Source organism: Eublepharis macularius, chromosome 2, assembly GCF_028583425.1.
Source record: "Eublepharis macularius isolate TG4126 chromosome 2, MPM_Emac_v1.0, whole genome shotgun sequence".
Lineage (NCBI taxonomy): Eukaryota > Metazoa > Chordata > Lepidosauria > Squamata > Eublepharidae > Eublepharis > Eublepharis macularius.
The window spans coordinates 25,258,856-25,276,772 of NC_072791.1; the positions used below are offsets into that span (position 1 = coordinate 25,258,856).

Sequence of the window (17,917 nt, forward strand, 5' to 3'; positions counted from 1 at the left end):
GCAGTAAAAGCAGCCCTTACTAATTGGAGACATTGGCTGGAGGGGGCGCGATACCCCTTCGAGGTTTGGACAGATCATAAAAATCTGGAGGCCCTCCGAAGCCCACGCAGACTGAATGCCAAGCAATTGCGATGGGCGGAATTCTTTTCCAAATTCAACTTCACTCTAAATTATCTCCCAGGCAAGACTAACTTTTTGGCGGACGCCCTATCGCGCATGCCCCAACACAGGAGCAAACGGGAGGAGACTGTCGACACGGTCTTCTCGCCTACGCAACTTGGGGGCGTGGTGACTACTCGCAGTCGAGCCAAACAGCCCCTCCCGGCCAACCAGGAGTGGAAATCGAAACTTAAAACTGAAGTGGAAAAGGAGGGGGATAAGGCTCCGCGAAACAAACTGGTCCAATCCCCACAGGGGGATTGGCTAGCTGGGAGCAAGTTTCGGTTGGACCATCTTGAGCAATACAAAAACCATTCTATTTGCTCTGTTCAACAGTCAGAAGTCTTTACAAGGTTTCCACATGAGGATCGTTGCCCCTCTCTCTCATCATTCTCTACCACAGCTAAAAAGTTCTAGGATACCCTCGATCTAAAAATTACAAAAAGCATCCTGCTTCAGTTCTCATTTAGAAACTCACTTTGTTATTCTTACAAGCAGTGTTACAGTATAGCAAAGTGGACTCAGAGTAGCTCTGAATCTCCCCTGACCTAATTTGTCAGCTGTACCTGTGATAAATAGTGGAGTTTGCCAAGATCTTCATAGTTAACGTCTCTCTTTACGCCAATGACTTCATCCACTTCAGCCTGAAGTCTAAGAAGAAGAGACAGGAGGGTGGACCATTACAGTCTGTAAAATGGAGACTTTTAAGTTTGAAAAGATCAGGGTTTACCTTGCCAGGGCCAATCCTTGCTATAATCTCCTTATTGCTAGCAGAATGTTCAGAGGTTTAGCTGACAATGGGGGTTTGATCTCGAGCAGAGTAGCCTTTTGAATCATATTTAGCTTCTGTACTCCAATGCAGTCCTCCAGCTTCCCCTTCCCACTGTTCCTAAGGGTGCCCAGGATGTCAGGGACAGCACTGAAGGGCATTCTGGGCCTACAGTAAGAGGGTGAATGTGAGAACGTTGCATTCTTCTGATGCGAATCTTTCTGTTAGAGATAATTTTGGGCAGGATGCAAACCACAGACTGGGAAAAATGACACTTTAACTATGGTAATTACGTGTCCAGAGGCAGGGCCAAGCCAAGCGTCTGTACTCTGTGCTGCTGCAACCCAACAAACCCTCAGAGCAATGGCTGAGATGGCTCTTATTCCTTGTCAGGCACTCAGAGAGAGAAGGAATTGAAGGAGCCACCCATGAGATAAAGATAACTGGAGTGACCCAAAGCCCCCTCTCCTCGCAACTTGAGGCCTAAGAAGGGGTGGAGGGGCTTGAGTCCAATGCATCTCCCTCTCCGGGAGAACCCAGTATGTTTTTTTTTTAAATTTATTGGTGTGTTTATATTCCATATTTAATACATACATTCCCATCATATCTAATTTACTCTAACCCCCACCCTTTCCTCCCCCCTCCTTATCGACTTCCAACAGCTTTCCAACCCCTAACCCTTCTTATTACTTAACTTGACTTCACTTATATTCTTCTATAACACATATATCATAATATTTCTTACTCTAAGCATATTCAAATTGTTTTATATATATACTATATTAAAATCACTAATCCACCAATGTGTCCATTTTACTCTTCCTTGATTAAACTCTATAATCTAAGTAAGATTTACTTAAACATAATACTAGCTTAGATTTGTAATAATTAAATTCCCCCTTAGTGGTAAAGTCGCTTATCTCTCCTGTTTACAACATCACATTTTAATAGTTCTCAAACTGCCACAGTTCTCCCTTCACATCCCATTTTTTTTCTAAATATTGTTTCAATTTCCCCCAATCTGCAATAAATTGTCCTAGCTCAAGATCTTTAAGTTTTCTTGTCATTTTGTCCATCTCCGCCATGTACAGCAATTTATAAATCCAATCATCTATAGTTGGTATTTCTTGTATTTTCCATTTCTGCGCATACAAAAGTCTTGCCGCTGTGGTCATGTAAAATAGCAATGTTCTATACTGCACTGGAACACCTTCCATTCCCAAGTTCAGTAGCAACAATTCTGGGTTCTTATTTATTTGGATTTGTAAAATCTCATTAATTGCTTCAATTATATCTCCCCAGTATTGCTTAGCTACCTCACAAGTCCACCACATATGATATAGTGACCCTTCGTGCTTTTTACATTTCCAACATTTGTCTGACATATTAGTGTTTCCTAGCGCAATCTTCTTTGGTGTTAAGTACCATCTATAGATCATTTTGTATACGTTCTCTTTAATATTGGTACAGGTTGAAATCTTCAATGTATTTTTCCACAGGTGCTCCCACGCCTCCATTGTTATTTCTTTATTGAAATTTACTGCCCACTTCACCATCTGGACTTTTACTATTTCATCCTCCGTATGCCATTTTAGAAGTACTTTATAAATCTTTGAAATTTCTTTTTTGCCTTCTTGTAATATCACTTCTTCTAATTCTGAGTTTTCCATTCTTATTCCTCCTTTTAAACAATCCGAATTAAAAAGATCTCTGATCTGTCTATATTGAAACCATCCATAACAAGGAGACAGCTCTTCTTCTGTCTTTATTCTTATTGTTGAATATTGTATTTGTGTTATCTCCTTGTATGTAAAACGTTGCTGTTCATTGTCGACAGTTCTTGGATCTATTACTTCATACGGAACCACCCATGAAGGAATTCCATCTTCCAAATAAACCTTATACTTCTTCCAGATTGTGAAGAGGCTTCTTCGAATATAGTGGTGCAAAAACATAGAGTCTGCTTTAACTTTATCATCCCACAGATAGGCATGCCATCCAAACAACTTTTTGTGTCCCTCCAAAGCCAGCAATTTATGGTTTTTTAATGTTATCCAATCTTTTAACCATGCCAGACAAATTGCTTCAAAATATAGTCTTATATTGGGCAGTTGCAAACCACCTCTTTCCTTCGCATCCTGTAATACTTTCATTTTCACACGTGGTTTTTTGCCTGCCCAGACAAAGTCTGAAATTTTCCTTTGCCATTTGTCAAATTGTTTAGAGTCTTGGATAATTGGAATTGTTTGCAACAAGAACATCACACGTGGTAGAACATTCATCTTTACTGCTGCTATTCTTCCAAACCATGATAAATTCAGATTGTTCCATTTTATCAAGTCTCTATTTGTATCCACAATTTCTCATAGTTATTTTTAAATAGATCTATGTGTCCGGGGTCTGAGGCACAGCCCCCGGCCTCAACAAGAGGAAGCAGGGGGAGGCAGCCAGGAGACAGCAGTCCTGCCACCTCAGCCAGTAGCCAGGGCCAGAACCTGCCTACACCAAAGGGAGAGGGCAGAGGCAGGAAGAATTGGGACCCAGCAGCAGCCCAAACAGGGCCCTTACCTGCAAAGGGGGAGAAGCAGCCACAGCAACTCAGAGCCACGCCCCAGCATCCACCCCAGCTTGAAGAGGGCAACCTGACTCAGGAGGTGCTCAGAAGCCAGCCCCTCCAGGTGGAGCTGCTGAGGGCACTCTGTGGGAAGAGCTGGGCAGCCAGCCAAGGGGCCGCAGCTGGGCCCACCTTCCCTAATCAGCTCAGCCAGAGAAGCCCAGTAGCCAGCCAACATGGTGCAGCTGTGGCTGATCCCGGCAGCCCAGCCAGCTACCCCTGCTGCAGCAGCTGGAGACAGCCCAGGGCCACGCCAGGGCTAGAAGACAGCAGCCTGGCTCAGGAGTTGCTAGAAGCCAAGCCTCTACAGGGGGGGCTGCCACAGGCATTCTGGGGGAGGAGATGGGTAGCCCCACCCAGCATTGCCAAGCAGGCAGCATGGAAGCTGGCTAAGGCAGCTCCTCGTGAGCAAGGCCAGGCAAGTTCAGTAGCTCAGAGGCTGGCTGGGGCAGCCCCTCGTGAGCAAGGCCAAGGAGCCCTCAGCTGGGGATGGCTCACACTCAACCCCACCCTGCCAGCTAGGCAAAGGAGCCCAGAAGGGATTAGTGGTTGGAGGGAAACACCTGGGGGAACGCACAGCTGGGCCCAGTCAGGAGAGGGAACAAGCCTGGAAGGAGGGCGGGGTGGAGACAGGAAGCCCTATAAAGGGTGGCTGGGAAGAGCTCTGGGGGGTGGGTGTGAGTAAGGATGTGGAGTGAGAGCAGAGCAGTGTGAGAGTGGAGGCTTGGAGGAGAGTTCTGGGAGGCGAAGGTGATGGAGGATGCAGAGGGTAAGCAGGCCAGGTTGAGCAGGCCAGCGAGTGGGCTGAGAGGGAGTCCGGGTGATGTATACCGCCCCTCCTCCCATAGAGCAGGGTCCTGTAGAATCCCTGGCCCCCCTTTGATGTCAGGAGCAGACTGCCCAGCGCCCCGCCCAGTGGCAGCTGCTGCTAGCCCTGACACTATGTTTTTTGCAGTCAGTTCAATACCAAGATATTTTACCTTATTAGTTATCTCACAAACCGTTATCTCCATTAGTTCTTGCTGCTTCTGCTTGGTCATGTTTTTACATAGTATCTTCGACTTCTTTTTATTCACATAAAATCCAGCCAAATCTCCGAAATCTTTTATTTTGTCCATTATTTTGGGCATATTCTCAATTGGATTGTCTACTATTAACATTATATCATCTGCAAATGCTCTGACCTTGTAGGAAAATTTCTTTATTTTTATGCCTCGAATTGTATCATCCTCACGTATTTGAATCATCAGTATTTCCAAGATCAAAATGAACAACAATGGAGACAGAGGGCAGCCCTGTCTTGTACCTTTGCTTATTTTCAACTTTTTAGTTAAGTCGTCATTCACTACAATCACTGCACTTTGGTCTCTATAAATTTCTTTAACTGCTTGTATGAACTTTGCTCCCATTTGCAGCTTTTCCATAGTGGCAAACATAAAGTCCCAGTTCATAATGTCAAATGCTTTTTCTGCGTCCACGAAAAAGAAACCAACCTCCCTATCACAGTGCTTATTGTAGTATTCAATAGCGTTTATTACTGTCCTTAAATTGTCTTTAATTTGTCTATTAGGTAAAAATCCGGCCTGCTCTTCTGCAATAAATTCCAACAGCCATCCCTTTATCCTTTCCGCCAAAACTTTTGAAAATATTTTATAGTCATTGTTCAGCAACGAAATTGGCTGATAATTTTTAACATTGGTCAAATCCTGTCCATCTTTCGGAATCAGAGATATGTTAGCTTCATTCCATCAATCAGGAATCTTATGGCCTTGCATAGCTTGATTCATTACCTCTCTCAAAAAAGGTGCCAGTTCACTAGCCATCATTTTGTAAAACTTTGCTGTCAGTCCATCCGGTCCCGGTGCTTTCCCTAATTTCGTGGATTGGATGGCCTCTTTTATTTCTTCCTCTGTCACTTCCCTATTTATTTTTTCTTTCCATTCCTCTGACATCGTTGGAAGTTTCATTCTTTCCAAATACTCCGCTATTGAATCCCTATTCACTTCTTTTTTCTGGTACAGTTTTGCATAAAATTTATAGAAAGCTCTACTAATAGCTGGTTGGTCCAATAATGTTTTGTCTTCCTCTCGTATTTTAATTATGGTTTTCTTCTCTTTTTTCTTTTTTAGTTGCCAAGCTAGATATTTGCCAGGTTTATTTGCACCTTCAAATGTTTTTTGATTTCTTTTTTTCAAGTCCCACTCCAACTCTTTGTTATTCATTGCCGTCAATTGCTCCTGCAATATTTTTATATCCTGATATATACGTTTCTTCCCTGGTCTTTTCTTAAGTTGTATCTCTTTGGCTTTGATTTTTTCAGTTATTTCCTTTCTTTTTTCTTCTTTTCTCCTTCTGTCCCTTGCATTCAAGTCCATCAATATTCCCCTTATTACAGCTTTGTAAGTGTCCCATACCTTATGAGTTGACACATCCTTATTTAGATTGTATTGTATAAAGAACTTGGCCTCCCTTCGTAGCAACGCCATGTTCTCTTCTATCTGCAGCAAGTCTTCATTGATTCTCTATCCTCTTATTTTAGTATTTTCCCCAAATTTCCACATGATAGGATTGTGATCTGAGCCTACCTTAGGCATTATCTCCACATCTCTAGTCCACAACATTAGTTCTTTGGAAGCCCAGATCATATCAATTCTTGATAAAGTAGCATGCCTCGTAGAATAAAAGGTATATTGTCTGTTTTTTGGATTTTGTCTCCTCCATACATCTTCCAAACTTTCCTGTTCCTTAATCACAAAAAACAACTTTGGCAAAAGTCTTCTTTTTTTGTGTGCAATTTTAGATTTCTTATCTTCTTCCAAGTTTGTAACTCCATTGAAGTCGCCTGCCAGAATTATTTGATCATAGGTCAGCTCATCGAGTTGTTTTTGTAAGTCCTTGAAAAAGTTTTCTTTCGCACCATTGGGTGCATAAAATTCCAATCACCAAGGTCTTCTTCAAGTTCCAAATTATTTCCACTGCTAAATATCTAGCTTCTGCATCACTTAAAATTAATTTTGGCTACAGTTCCTCCTTTATATACAACGCAACCCCTCTCTTCTTCTTTTTGGAGGCTGCAGCAAATTCATTTCCAAGCTTTACAAATTTCAAATACTTTAAATCCTGCTTTCTGATATGTGTCTCTTGGAGACATACTATATTACATTTTTGTTTTAAAAGCCAGTGGAAAATAGCCTTACGTTTACAAGGTGAATTTAGTCCATTTACATGCCAAGATATTATTTTACACTCCATGATCACATTCTTGTACTTTTTGGTAAGTCCTTTTCAATGTCCCTAATAAAGTTTCCCATCTCGTGACCCGACCTGATATTTCTCCTTACTCCACCAAATTCAAATGCCAGTCCTTCTGGTATTTCCCATCTGTACCTAATTTTCAAATCCTTTAACATCTGGATCAGCTCTCTGTATTTTTTCCGCTCCAACAACACCGCTCTGGGCAGTTCTTTCATAACTCTCACCACCTTCCCATCGACTTCTAATGGTTCCTGAAACTGTTTGCTTACAATTTGGTCGTAAATTGCACGATCATATCCCTTGGTAACTTCTTCTATCTTAATTTTGAATTAATTCTGTATGCCATGTCCAGAAGAGCTGCAACCTCCTCTTCTTCTTTCCCCAGGTAACCCGCCAAAATTTCTGTAATCTGCTCTTGGGGTGCTTTTTCCGCAATCTCTGGAATCCTGCGAAATCTGAGTTGCTTTTCCATTTGTTTACATTCAGCTACGGCCATTCTTCCCTTCATTCCTCACATCTCCGTTCTCTGCACGTCTGTTAAGGTGTCAACCGCGTTCTCTACTACATTTACTTTCTGCTGTGTAGCTTGCAAGTCATTTTGTACTTGATCCATTTTTTTTGTGAGTTCTGCCATCTCTGATTTTAATGCCTCTTTAAAGTCCTTAAAATTCTCCTGCATCATTTCTTTAAGCTCTTTATTTCCTTCTGAAACTTTTTTATCCAGATTCTCCAGCGCAGTTTGCCACTCCTTCTTCGACATCGTGGGGCTAGCTCTGCTTCGCTCCCACGTGTCCGCTCTTTTCCTCAGCTCCGTGGCGCTAGTTTGTTGCTTTCTGTTATTTTTAATGGTCCAGATTCAGTTTATTTTTTAAAGAAAAAGGTTTGCATAGTCCAAAATGTCGGGCGTTTTTTCTCTATGGTTTTGTATTGAAGCAATCGCCCTTACCTTCACCAAAGATGGCCTACTTCCGTTTTCCTTGAAGTCACAGCTTTGCCCTGTTTCAAAATGGCGACCTTCTGCTTCCGTTGTTAACAAGCCGCCTCTTGCCAGTCTCTTTATGATTCTGACGTACTTCCTGTTCCTCTTCTTTTCACAGCAGTTCTCACGATATTAAAACTTTCTCACAGTCTGCTATCTCTTCCCAGCCGCAGGTATGTAAACAATAGTCAATTTTCCGCCTTAACTTCTCTTTACAATGTCACTTTTAAAAATTTAATTTGCCGGAACTTCCTCCTTTACATAACAAGTCTCTTGCAGTTTTTAGATTCTCTTTATCACTTTATTCCTTTTTATAATCTGTCCCGTATTTAGAGATAGCAATCTTTACCTTCTTAGACGTTTCTCTTGGGTTGTAATCGCTGCTTCAAGTATCCAATTAGTTCTTATTCCCTTTTCGGTTTGCTGAAGCTTGGGTATGTAGGTCTTATGCCAGAAACTGACTCCAGAGCCGCTGCAGAGATTTTGGCAACCTTTCTTCGGGTGGGACCTCAGGTTCTTAAGCGTACTTGCCTGTTCTCCGCCTGAGAACAGGGGGCTGTGGGCAGTTGGTGCCCCTCCAGCCTCCACAAACAGCGGCACGGACAGCCCAGCTCCCTGAGCTGCGTTAGACCTCCATGAATCCCAAACCGGAAGTCCGGGAGAACCCAGTATGTTATTGCCAGTAGTCAAAGGCCCCATGACTCCTCCAAAGAATCCTCCTCATATTATGAAGAACTATATCCATTATTTTTGGATTCAAACACTACATTGACATTTGTTGTTTTAAACAAGTACCCAAAGATGGTCAGGAGGAGTCCAATCAAACACAAAAAAGTATTGTGTGAACCAGAGCCACAAACATTCAAAAACTTGGAAAAAATTGCTGAACTACAATACTGAAGTTTTAAAAAAGAAGGGAATGCAATCAAGCAAGCAGGTAACCCACTTCACTTACTTTGCCATAATTTCAGGTTGCCGTCCCAGCTCCATGATGGCAAAGGACAACTGATTGGCAGTGGTTTCATGACCTGTAGGATGGAGATTCTAGTTAGGTGGGGAAAGAAGACGGGAACAATGCAAAAATCTAAGTTGCCTTTGGCAACAAAAACAAACACCAAAAACCAGCTTAGAACTTGGTAACTTTTTTCAAGCACTGATTCCATAAACCTAGCGGCTTCACAGCAAGTAAATTGCAACTGCCTGTGAAGTTTCATTCCCTGGTTCTTTCATGCCCATAAAATTCTGACTGCCATCAGTGACAGGCTAAGTCTAAGTGGGAGAGCTTTTGGAAACAGCAGTGTGACCTGGGGCCTGGAGAACTGGCTGCCCTTGTGTCATGAACACAACAGAGCGGCTTGCAGGTCTCAGTACAGCTTCTCCCTCTCCCACTTGGAGGCCTTGGGCCTTACAGGGACTTTCCCTGTCAACCTACATTTCCTAGAGGCCCTCAACCCTGGGTTGAGGGAAAATACTGTTGTGGGTCCCCAGCTGGGTGCTGGGAATCCCCCCTAACTGTGCCCCCCCACTCAGTTGGCTGGCAGGGGAGGAAATGGAGGGGAATGGGGAGGCTTACTGGGTTGCAGCAGGCTCTTTCCAGGCAACATTGTGGTATTGCTGGCGATGTGACACTTCCTGTACATCCCAAAGTGACATTATTACATCTGAGTGGCAATATGCAATGGAACTTGCCAGTGGGAGTGCTGACAAGCCAGGCAAAGAAATCTCCCAGGGCACATTCATCAAGGCCCTGACCTGGATAGTCCAGGTGAGTTTGTTCTCCTCAGATCTCAGAAGCTAAGCAGGGTTGGCCTTGGTTAGTAATTGGATGGGAGATCTCCAATGAAGACCAGGGTTGCAGAGGTAGGCAATGACAAACCACCTCTCTTAGTCTCTTGCCATGAAAACCCCACTAGGAGCTGCCATAAGTCAGTTATGACTTCAGGGCACTCTCTACCACCACACTTTCATGAAGGTCAAATACCCAGGTTGTGAAAGGAAGAGGTCACTGGCAGTCTGCATCAATCCCAAAAGAGTTTTCGTTTAAGGGGTGCTGTCTCTTTAGGACTCTCACAAGGGAGCTGTAGGCATATACTGCCCTGCTAAAAGACTAACTGTCAGGAAATTAGAGGAGTCATGTGGGTGCTTGTTTAAAAAGGTGCCCCCTCCCAGGAACTAGGGTTTCCAGTTCTTCTTGGCAACCAGCAGGAGTGTTCTCCCCTAACCCTGCCTCCCCAGGCAACACCTCCAAATCTCCAGTAATTTCCCAACCTGGAGTTTGCAACCTTATCACAAATAATTCCATGATTTGTTAACTTGTGAATGCATGTGTTTTGTACATGCCCATTGTATTTTTACAGGGGGGTTTGGGGTAACAACAAGAGATGGGCACGAATTGAAAAAAACAAACTGTGAAGTTCGAGGTTTGTTCTGTTTCATGAACCCTGAACCCTGAACTTTGACGAAATTGACCTGGTTCGCAAACTGGTTCGTCGAAGCCCAGAACAGCCCCCTTCAGACTCAGAGCCCAAACTCGCAGGGAGTTTTCAACAGGCTCTCCTCCAGCCACCCTCCAAGTTTGGTGAAGATTGCAATATGGATCTCCGAGTTATAGTCCCCCAAAGCCGGTGCACCCAGGAAAGTCCCATTCGATAGAATTGGAGCCATCAATGCCAGTTGACTTATGGCTCCATTTGAAGTGATGGACCCCCAGATGTGGGTAATGTTAGTGGCTGCCCCTTCCTCATGAGCTCAGGGAGGCGGTCAGCCAGCTCCCTTCTTGGGGACGGGGGGTTTGGCTGCCTGCCAGCAGCACCCCTATGCCTGCCCGCATGTCCCAAAGGACGGCCACTGTCACGTCTGGCAGATGGGTGATGTTGGTGGCTACTCCCTCCTCGCAGGCTCGGGGAGGTTGATGGCTGCCTCCCTTCTCGGGCAGGGGTTTGGCTGCCAACCGGAAGCACTCCCCCATGCCTGCCCACATGCCCCAATGGGCAGCCACCGTCATGTCTGGCAGACGGGTGATATTAGTGGCTCCATTTGAAGTGATGGACCCCCAGTTATGGATAATGTCAGTGGCCACCCCCTCCTCATGGGCTCGGGGAGGCGGTCAGCCACCTCCCTTCTTGGGGATGGGGGGTTTGGCTGCCTGCCAGTGGCACCCCTATGACTGCCTGCATGTCCCAACGGGCAGCCACTGTCACATCTGGCAGATGGGTGATGTTGGTGGCCAACCCCTCCTTGTGGGCTCAGGGAGGCAGTCAGCCACCTCCCTTCTCGGGGATGAGGATTTGGCCATATGCTGGTGGCACCCCCTGTGCCCACCCCACATACCCCTAAGGGCAGCCACCGTCATGTCTGGTAGACACGTGATGTTGGTGGCCGCCCCCTCCTCACGGGCTTGGGGAGGTGGTCGGCTGTTTTTCTTCTTGGGGGTGGGGGTTTGGCCGCCAGCCACCAGCACCCCCCTGTGCCCACCCGCATGCCCCAATGGGTGATCACCATCACATCTGACAGATGGGTGATGTTGGTAGCCTCCTTGCGGGCTCGGGGAGGTGGTCAGCTGCCTGTCGTCTTGGGGATGGGGGGGTTTGGCTGCCAGCCGTCAGCACCTCCCTGTTACTGCCCACATGCCCCTACAGGTGGCCACCATCACGTCTGGCAGGCAGGTGATGTCAGTGGCTGTCCCCTCCTCGCGGACTTTGGGAGGTGGTCGGCCACCTCCCTCCTTGGGGGCAGGGGTTTGGCTGCCAACTGGAAGCAACCCCACATGCCTGCTCACATGCCCTGATGGGTGGCCACCATCAGGTCTGGCAGACGGGTGATATTAGTACCCTCTCCTCCTTGTGGGCTTGTGGAGGCAGTCAGCCACTCCTTTCTCAGGGATGAGGGTTTGGCCACAAGCCAGTGGCACTCCCCTGTTCCTGTACGGATCCCCTCTGGGTGCCCACCATCATGTCTGGCAGACAGGTGATTTGGTGGCCGCCCCCTCCTCGCAGGCTTCAGGAGGTGGAAGGCTGCCTCCCTTCTTGGGGGCGGGGGGGGGGGGTTAGCTGCCAGCCAGCAGCACCCCCTGTGCCCACCCGCATGCCCCAATGGGCGGCCACCATCATGTCCAGCAGGTAAGTGATGTTGGTGGCCCGTGGTTGAGAAGGGTAAGACTAAGTTCCCTGGATGGAGCCTAAGTCCCATGGATGCTCTGCAGGGTATGCCCCTGGGATGGGAAAAAGACTGATTGATACCTGTCCCTTGTGCTGAGGAGCGGTAAGTGACTAGCCGCCGACAAAATTAATCTTTTGGATGTTGCAGCACTGACGGACACCTCCACATCCTTTGGCGGAAGGTTATTCTAAGTCCCTCTGGCAGGGTTTTTTTTTGGGGGGGGTCCTATTAACTCCCACAGCTTATGATCTCAACAGCATGAGGCCCCTCTGCCCTAGAAGACATGGCCACCAACCGAACAAAGTCCACCCAAACCTCCACGGCACACAATTATTATCACAGTATTTCATATCACATTGTTGCATATACTCATATTATCAAAGTATTTCATATCACATTGTTGCATGTTCTCACATTATGACATATTATTACATTATCTGAGTACATAGAATTGATTCTACCAGCAAAAGACACCTTGACGATGAGGCAGCAGTCACAGATGCCTTCCCCACCTTGGGGGGAGTCCATTCTAAGTCCCAGAGATAGGATGTGGTGGCCACAGACATCACCCACCTGTCAGCCATGGCAGCAAGGATGGACCCCCCTCCCCCCAGTGCAGAGGCAACAGCAGGTCCCATTAGAGACCATAGAAGGATACGGCCACAGACACCACCTGTCTGCCGTGGTGCCAAGGATGGAACCCCTTCCCCCCCAGTGCAGAGGAGACTGAAGGTCCCATTAGGGACTGTAGAAGGATGCAGCCACAGACATCACCCACCTGCCAGCCATGGGGGCAAGGACGGAACCCTTCCAGCTCAGAGGAGACTGCAGGTCCCATTAGGGACCATAGAAGGATGCAGCCACAGACATCACCCACCTGCTGGCCGTGTAGCAAGGATAGAACCCCTTCCCCCTGGCACAGAGGAGACTGCACTTCCCATTAGGGACCATAGAAGGATGCAGCCACAGACATCACACACTTGCCAGCCATGGCGGCAAGGACAGAACTCTTTCCCCCCACAGCCAGCGGTGGAGAGGAGACTGCTGGTCCCATGGATCTGGGGCCCTCCTGCCATCTTGTACAATTTTATATGCAAAAACGTCCCTTATGCTGAGGAGTGGAGGCTACAGACATCACCCCCCTGCTGGCCATGGCAGCAACGATGGAAGCCATACCCTCTAGGTTGGGGGGGGGATACACAAAGTTCCATGATAGAGGACCCTCCCACTGTCCCGCACATATGTGTAACACTGTCCCTCGTGCTGAAGAGTGGTGGCCACAGACATTACCCACCTGCCGGCCATGGCAGATGAGAAGGATGCCTCCCCCTCAAGGGATGCCTCTTTCAGGTCTGCCGGGGGGGGAGGACAACATAGAACATGCACAGAAATGTTTCTGCCCCTCTACCCCAGAAGACGTAGCTGCTGACATGACCCACTTGCCAGCTGTGGTGGCACCGACACAACCCCTTCCCCCCATCAGGGTTGGGGGGGGTGAGAGACCAAGTCCCATGGATAGGTGCTTAGCTTGGCCTCAGAACAAAAGGAGTGGGGTAGAGCCCTACCCCACCACACACAGACACTTGACCTGAGCAGGCGGGACAGGTGCACAAAATAGATAATAAGTAAACCCAGAAGGAATAAGGAGAAAGAAAGAAAATCCAAGGGAAAAAAAGGTAGGCTTCAGTCAATCTAGGCCCCAGCCCAGAGCCAGGCAGTGGCCATAGGACTGGGGTGGGGTGGGGTGGAGGAAAGAAGGCACCCTTCCCAGCAATGCTAAGACTAAAGCTGAAGAGGCTTTTCAGTCTCTTTTAACCCAGCAGCAGCCAAGCTCAATTCCACTTTCCCTCTCTCATTCATATCCCAGGCCCAGCAACGGCTCCTCACTCTCCCACTGTCTGCTGTAACTGAAAGCACGAGGCAGAAAGCTGTGCCTTATATAACAAATGCTCACATAGAGCAGAACAGGAGGTCTGTGGTTGGCAGTCAGACCTGCCTAACAGGGTTTGGAGTAATGAGATTGATGTCCCCATGGCTACAGAAGGCCCATCTCCCCCCTGCTCTTGGTTCCTATATAACAGAATGGGAGCTCTGCGGTTGGAAGGGAGACCTGCCTATCAAGGTTAGGTGGACTAAGATTTGGGTTACCATGGCAACAAAAGGTCGGCAGGCATTCCAGACCTCCGTTGCCTGTCTGGCTTCACAAACCACTCATGAATTGGGCCAAAAAAGTCGTGGAGTTTGTGGAAAACGTGGCCCCACAAACTGCATTTTCACGAACCACAAACTGGCCCAGTTCGTGCCTAATTTTGATTTGTATTACGATTCACGCCCACCTCTAGTAATGACTTCTTCTCCTGGGCATTGTTCAGTGCACAGCATCACCATTCAGAGGGATGGTTGAAAGGAATGGCAGGGGAGTTGAGGGGGACAGAGTCCCAGGGAAAAAAATTAAAAAGCAAAATAACGCCTTGTCTAGGAAGTTCTTCTCCTAGAGTCCCGGCAAGTCCTAAAGCTACCCAGAACGTTTAGCTTTAAACTGAGAGTGTTTCCTAGTGCTACCTATTGTGATTTCTGGATAGATCTAGGAATCGCTAGAACTCTGTGGTGAGAACTTTCTGTAAGTAGATGAGGCCTTATTTTTCTTTTTAATATTTCTCCCGCCAAAATTTCCAGCAGCAACAGATAACAAGACCTGGGGCAGGGAATCCCCTGCCCCCACTGGGGGCTTGTCAGCACTCTTTAACTTTCCCTCTCCATCCCTTCAGACTCCATGGATGGTAAGTCTTGCTGCCACCACCAAGGTTTGAACTTAAAGAAGGAGGAACACCTTAGTTCGTCTCCTTGCTCCCTGGGTTTTTGTATAAGAAGGATCCCAGCTTCCCCAGGATTCCTCTATGAGATGTAGCCGACCTAAACAGCCACAGGCAAGACAAACTTCCCAAATCTGAGTCTCTCCTCTCGGACTGCGCCTCACACACACAGGAGGAGAAAAACAGGAAAATAGTGGGAAATAAAAAGAAAAAGCAATCTGGACGAAGTTACATAAATAGATCCCTAGTGGGTTGGGGCAACTGTGACACTGATAAGGACTTAATTGAACACAATGCAAGGTGGATGTTTCAAATGTGACACTCACAATGAAATACAGTCACAATGCATGTAACAGTATCTATTATGATTTCTGTCACCTCTCCTTGAAGAGGAGCTAGTCTCTCCTTGAAGAGAATTTTTCCAACTGTCATCAGTGTTTTCCGGCCAGTTTGAGGAAAGCATGACTTCCTCTTACTACCGTTTCTTCCCAGCATTAGTTTCGCATCATGTTTACACTGCAGCCATTACTGATGCAAACCAGAGTAACCATGCTTCATAACCATGGTTATGCAAATTCGCTTCAAATTACGGTTTCACTTATGAGGAAACCATGATCTGGATAATGGAAGCAGAGAATGTGAGGCCGGCTCCCAAAGTAGAAATGATTTGCAGGCAGTTACATCTGTACTGAAACATGCGCAGATGGGAAAGCATCACAATGGTTTCTTGCACAATTCTTCACTGGAAAACATTTCCAAGAGTTGAAAGTACACTCTGCATTTAAAGCCTGTGCAATTACCCAAATATGAATACTGATCCTCAGTATTTGCATCCTCATCAGGTGGACCCTCAAAAACCTGCTTATAATATGTGCAGATCTTCCTTTGTAGATCAGCGTGATTACATATTAAAAGGGGAACAGATTTACAAACCTGCAAAAAAGAAGGTGATAAAGTTGTCCAGCATGTTTTCATCATCATAGTCTCCCTCCTGTGCTGTTGAGGCAGGAAACAAAGGGAAAGGTTGACATTCTGCTCCAAAGGTACAAGAGGGCAAAAATACGACATGGCTCTAGAGATGAGACCGAGTAAATCTTTACAGAATAAAAGGGACTAAAAATATCTCAAAAATGCATGAAAAACAGTCCAGCTTATTAAGGTTGCAAGACACTCCTGGGCATTTTTATGTGGAAGTGAGAACGATCAGTATCAATGGTGTGCATAGTGTGCATAGATCTACAGCCTTTAACAAAGTCTAAAACCTGTTGCTTCAGATCACCACCTGACACTGCCTAACAGCATAGTGGATCTTGCTCAACTATGGATCACCAAGAATCTTCTTCAACCCCATTCTTTTGGTCTGGAATTCCACTAAGTCCAGCCCACAACATTGCCAGACTTATCTCCCTCACTCTAATTAAAGAACAGATCCAGTAGATCATTGACTCAGCCTAAATGTCTAAAACAACTCTGATGTTTTGGTCCAATCTCTTTTTTTATGCTTCCTAGTAAGAATGGTCCATGACTGCCTTAAGTATCCTGTTTGAATGCAAACTACTCTTATAAACAGGGGTCATTTTATAGAAAAAAAGCTGGAGGAACTCATTAGCATAACTCATTAGCTTATGCCCACTTGACATGGCTGAAAGTGTGTCATTGGCATAACTGATTGGCATATGTCACACCCCCTGACATAACCTATCCTGGCCATTTTGAACCCAATCCTGGCCATTCAGGGCTGAAATTGGGCCCAAAATGGCAAAAAGGGGCTGAAAATGGTCAAAAGAGGCCCAAAATGGTCAGGATCGGGCCACTGCTGAGTGGGAGAGTGATCCACCACCTGCCAGAGGCCCGATCTGGGCCGTTTTGGCCCCAATCCAGGCTGAAACAGGCCCCAAATGGCCAAGAGTGAGGTAGTCAGGTGACCTCTTTGGGGAACTGCCTGAACTGAGTTCTGGCACGTTCCCCCTTGAAATGAGCCCTGCTTATAATCAAGGTTTCCTTAACTCGTAGGCCAAATTCACAATCTTATAGTTTGGACCAGGTGCTTCGCATGTTACGTTCAGTATGACACAGAGCAATTACGAGTTGCCTTCCACAGGAATTCTCCTACCTGCATTCTTCAAGATCAGAGTAAGAATATCCATAGGGGTCTCATCTCCATTCTGGATGGCCTTGCGCCTCTGCTCGATACACTCCTTCCCAGTACGACGTATCAGCCTCAAGCTTTCCTGAACCTTTTTCACCATTTTTCTATTCCCTGGCATGTACTAAATAAATAATATTTTATTATTTATTTACAATGTTTATACCCTGCCTTTCTGCCTTCATAAGGGCCAGTAAGGTTGGCAGTGGTGGTACGTGCTGTCAAGCCACAGCTGACTTATAGTGACCCCTGTTAGGGTTGTCAAGGCAAGAGAGTAAAAGAGGTGGTTTGCCATTGCATCTTGCATCCAATTACTAAGTTAGCTTCTCAGCTCTGACAAGGTCAGGGTTGTTTGGGATATTCAGGTCAGGGCAGCTAACAAATTAAAATATACATAACAAAATCACATTTTTTAAATAAATCATCCCAACCTAAAAAAACCCACAACACTAAAACAAGTAAAATTATACCATCCTAAAAACCCACAGCACTAAAACAAGTAAAATCAGAGGCATACAAAGACATGACAGCCGGGATGGAAGGATTACAGAGCGAATACCAAACAAAACAAAGTCTTCATCCAGCAGCTCAGACTGAGGGCAAAAGAAGATATGGATGGCTCTCCCCAGTGTATTTAAAGAGAAATGCCGGCTACACAGGACCTTGCTTTGGGTCAGGGTCATAAAACACTTCTAACATTTTACCAATTAAAAGTGATCCTCCCTCCATTTGATTGTCTTTTTTATTAAATGGCTTTGTAAGGCTGCCATTTTGGAGGCCGTTAATTCACAGGGTTGCCATAAGTTGGAAGCAACTCAGTGGCACAAGAATGCAAGGGCTGTATAGGAAAAGAATTCATAAGAAGAAAAGCTGCACTGACCTCAAAAGTAGGGATGCGTGCCTCAGAAACTCCTTCAATGATCGTAGTCACTGCATGTGGGAAAGGTGTTTGGTCATCGTACAGAGTGTTCAGTTCTAAGTCAAACCCCACCTGACAACATTGAGAAAAATCAGAAGATTGGTT

General features: G+C 46.1%; 1 protein-coding gene across 1 annotated transcript in view; it reads right to left on the reverse strand.

Annotated features, from left to right (window-relative positions):
- Nucleotides 1-17,917, reverse strand: part of LOC129324802 (cholesterol 24-hydroxylase-like) — a 50,133-nt gene that overhangs the window by 14,999 nt on the left and 17,217 nt on the right. The window contains exons 7-11 of the mRNA XM_054972200.1: nucleotides 17,774-17,884; nucleotides 16,861-17,017; nucleotides 15,681-15,743; nucleotides 8,732-8,804; nucleotides 726-810 (exon numbers count right to left, since the gene is read on the reverse strand). Coding sequence (XP_054828175.1) covers nucleotides 726-810; nucleotides 8,732-8,804; nucleotides 15,681-15,743; nucleotides 16,861-17,017; nucleotides 17,774-17,884 — 489 coding nt within the window. The remainder of the gene's footprint in view (nucleotides 1-725; nucleotides 811-8,731; nucleotides 8,805-15,680; nucleotides 15,744-16,860; nucleotides 17,018-17,773; nucleotides 17,885-17,917) is intronic.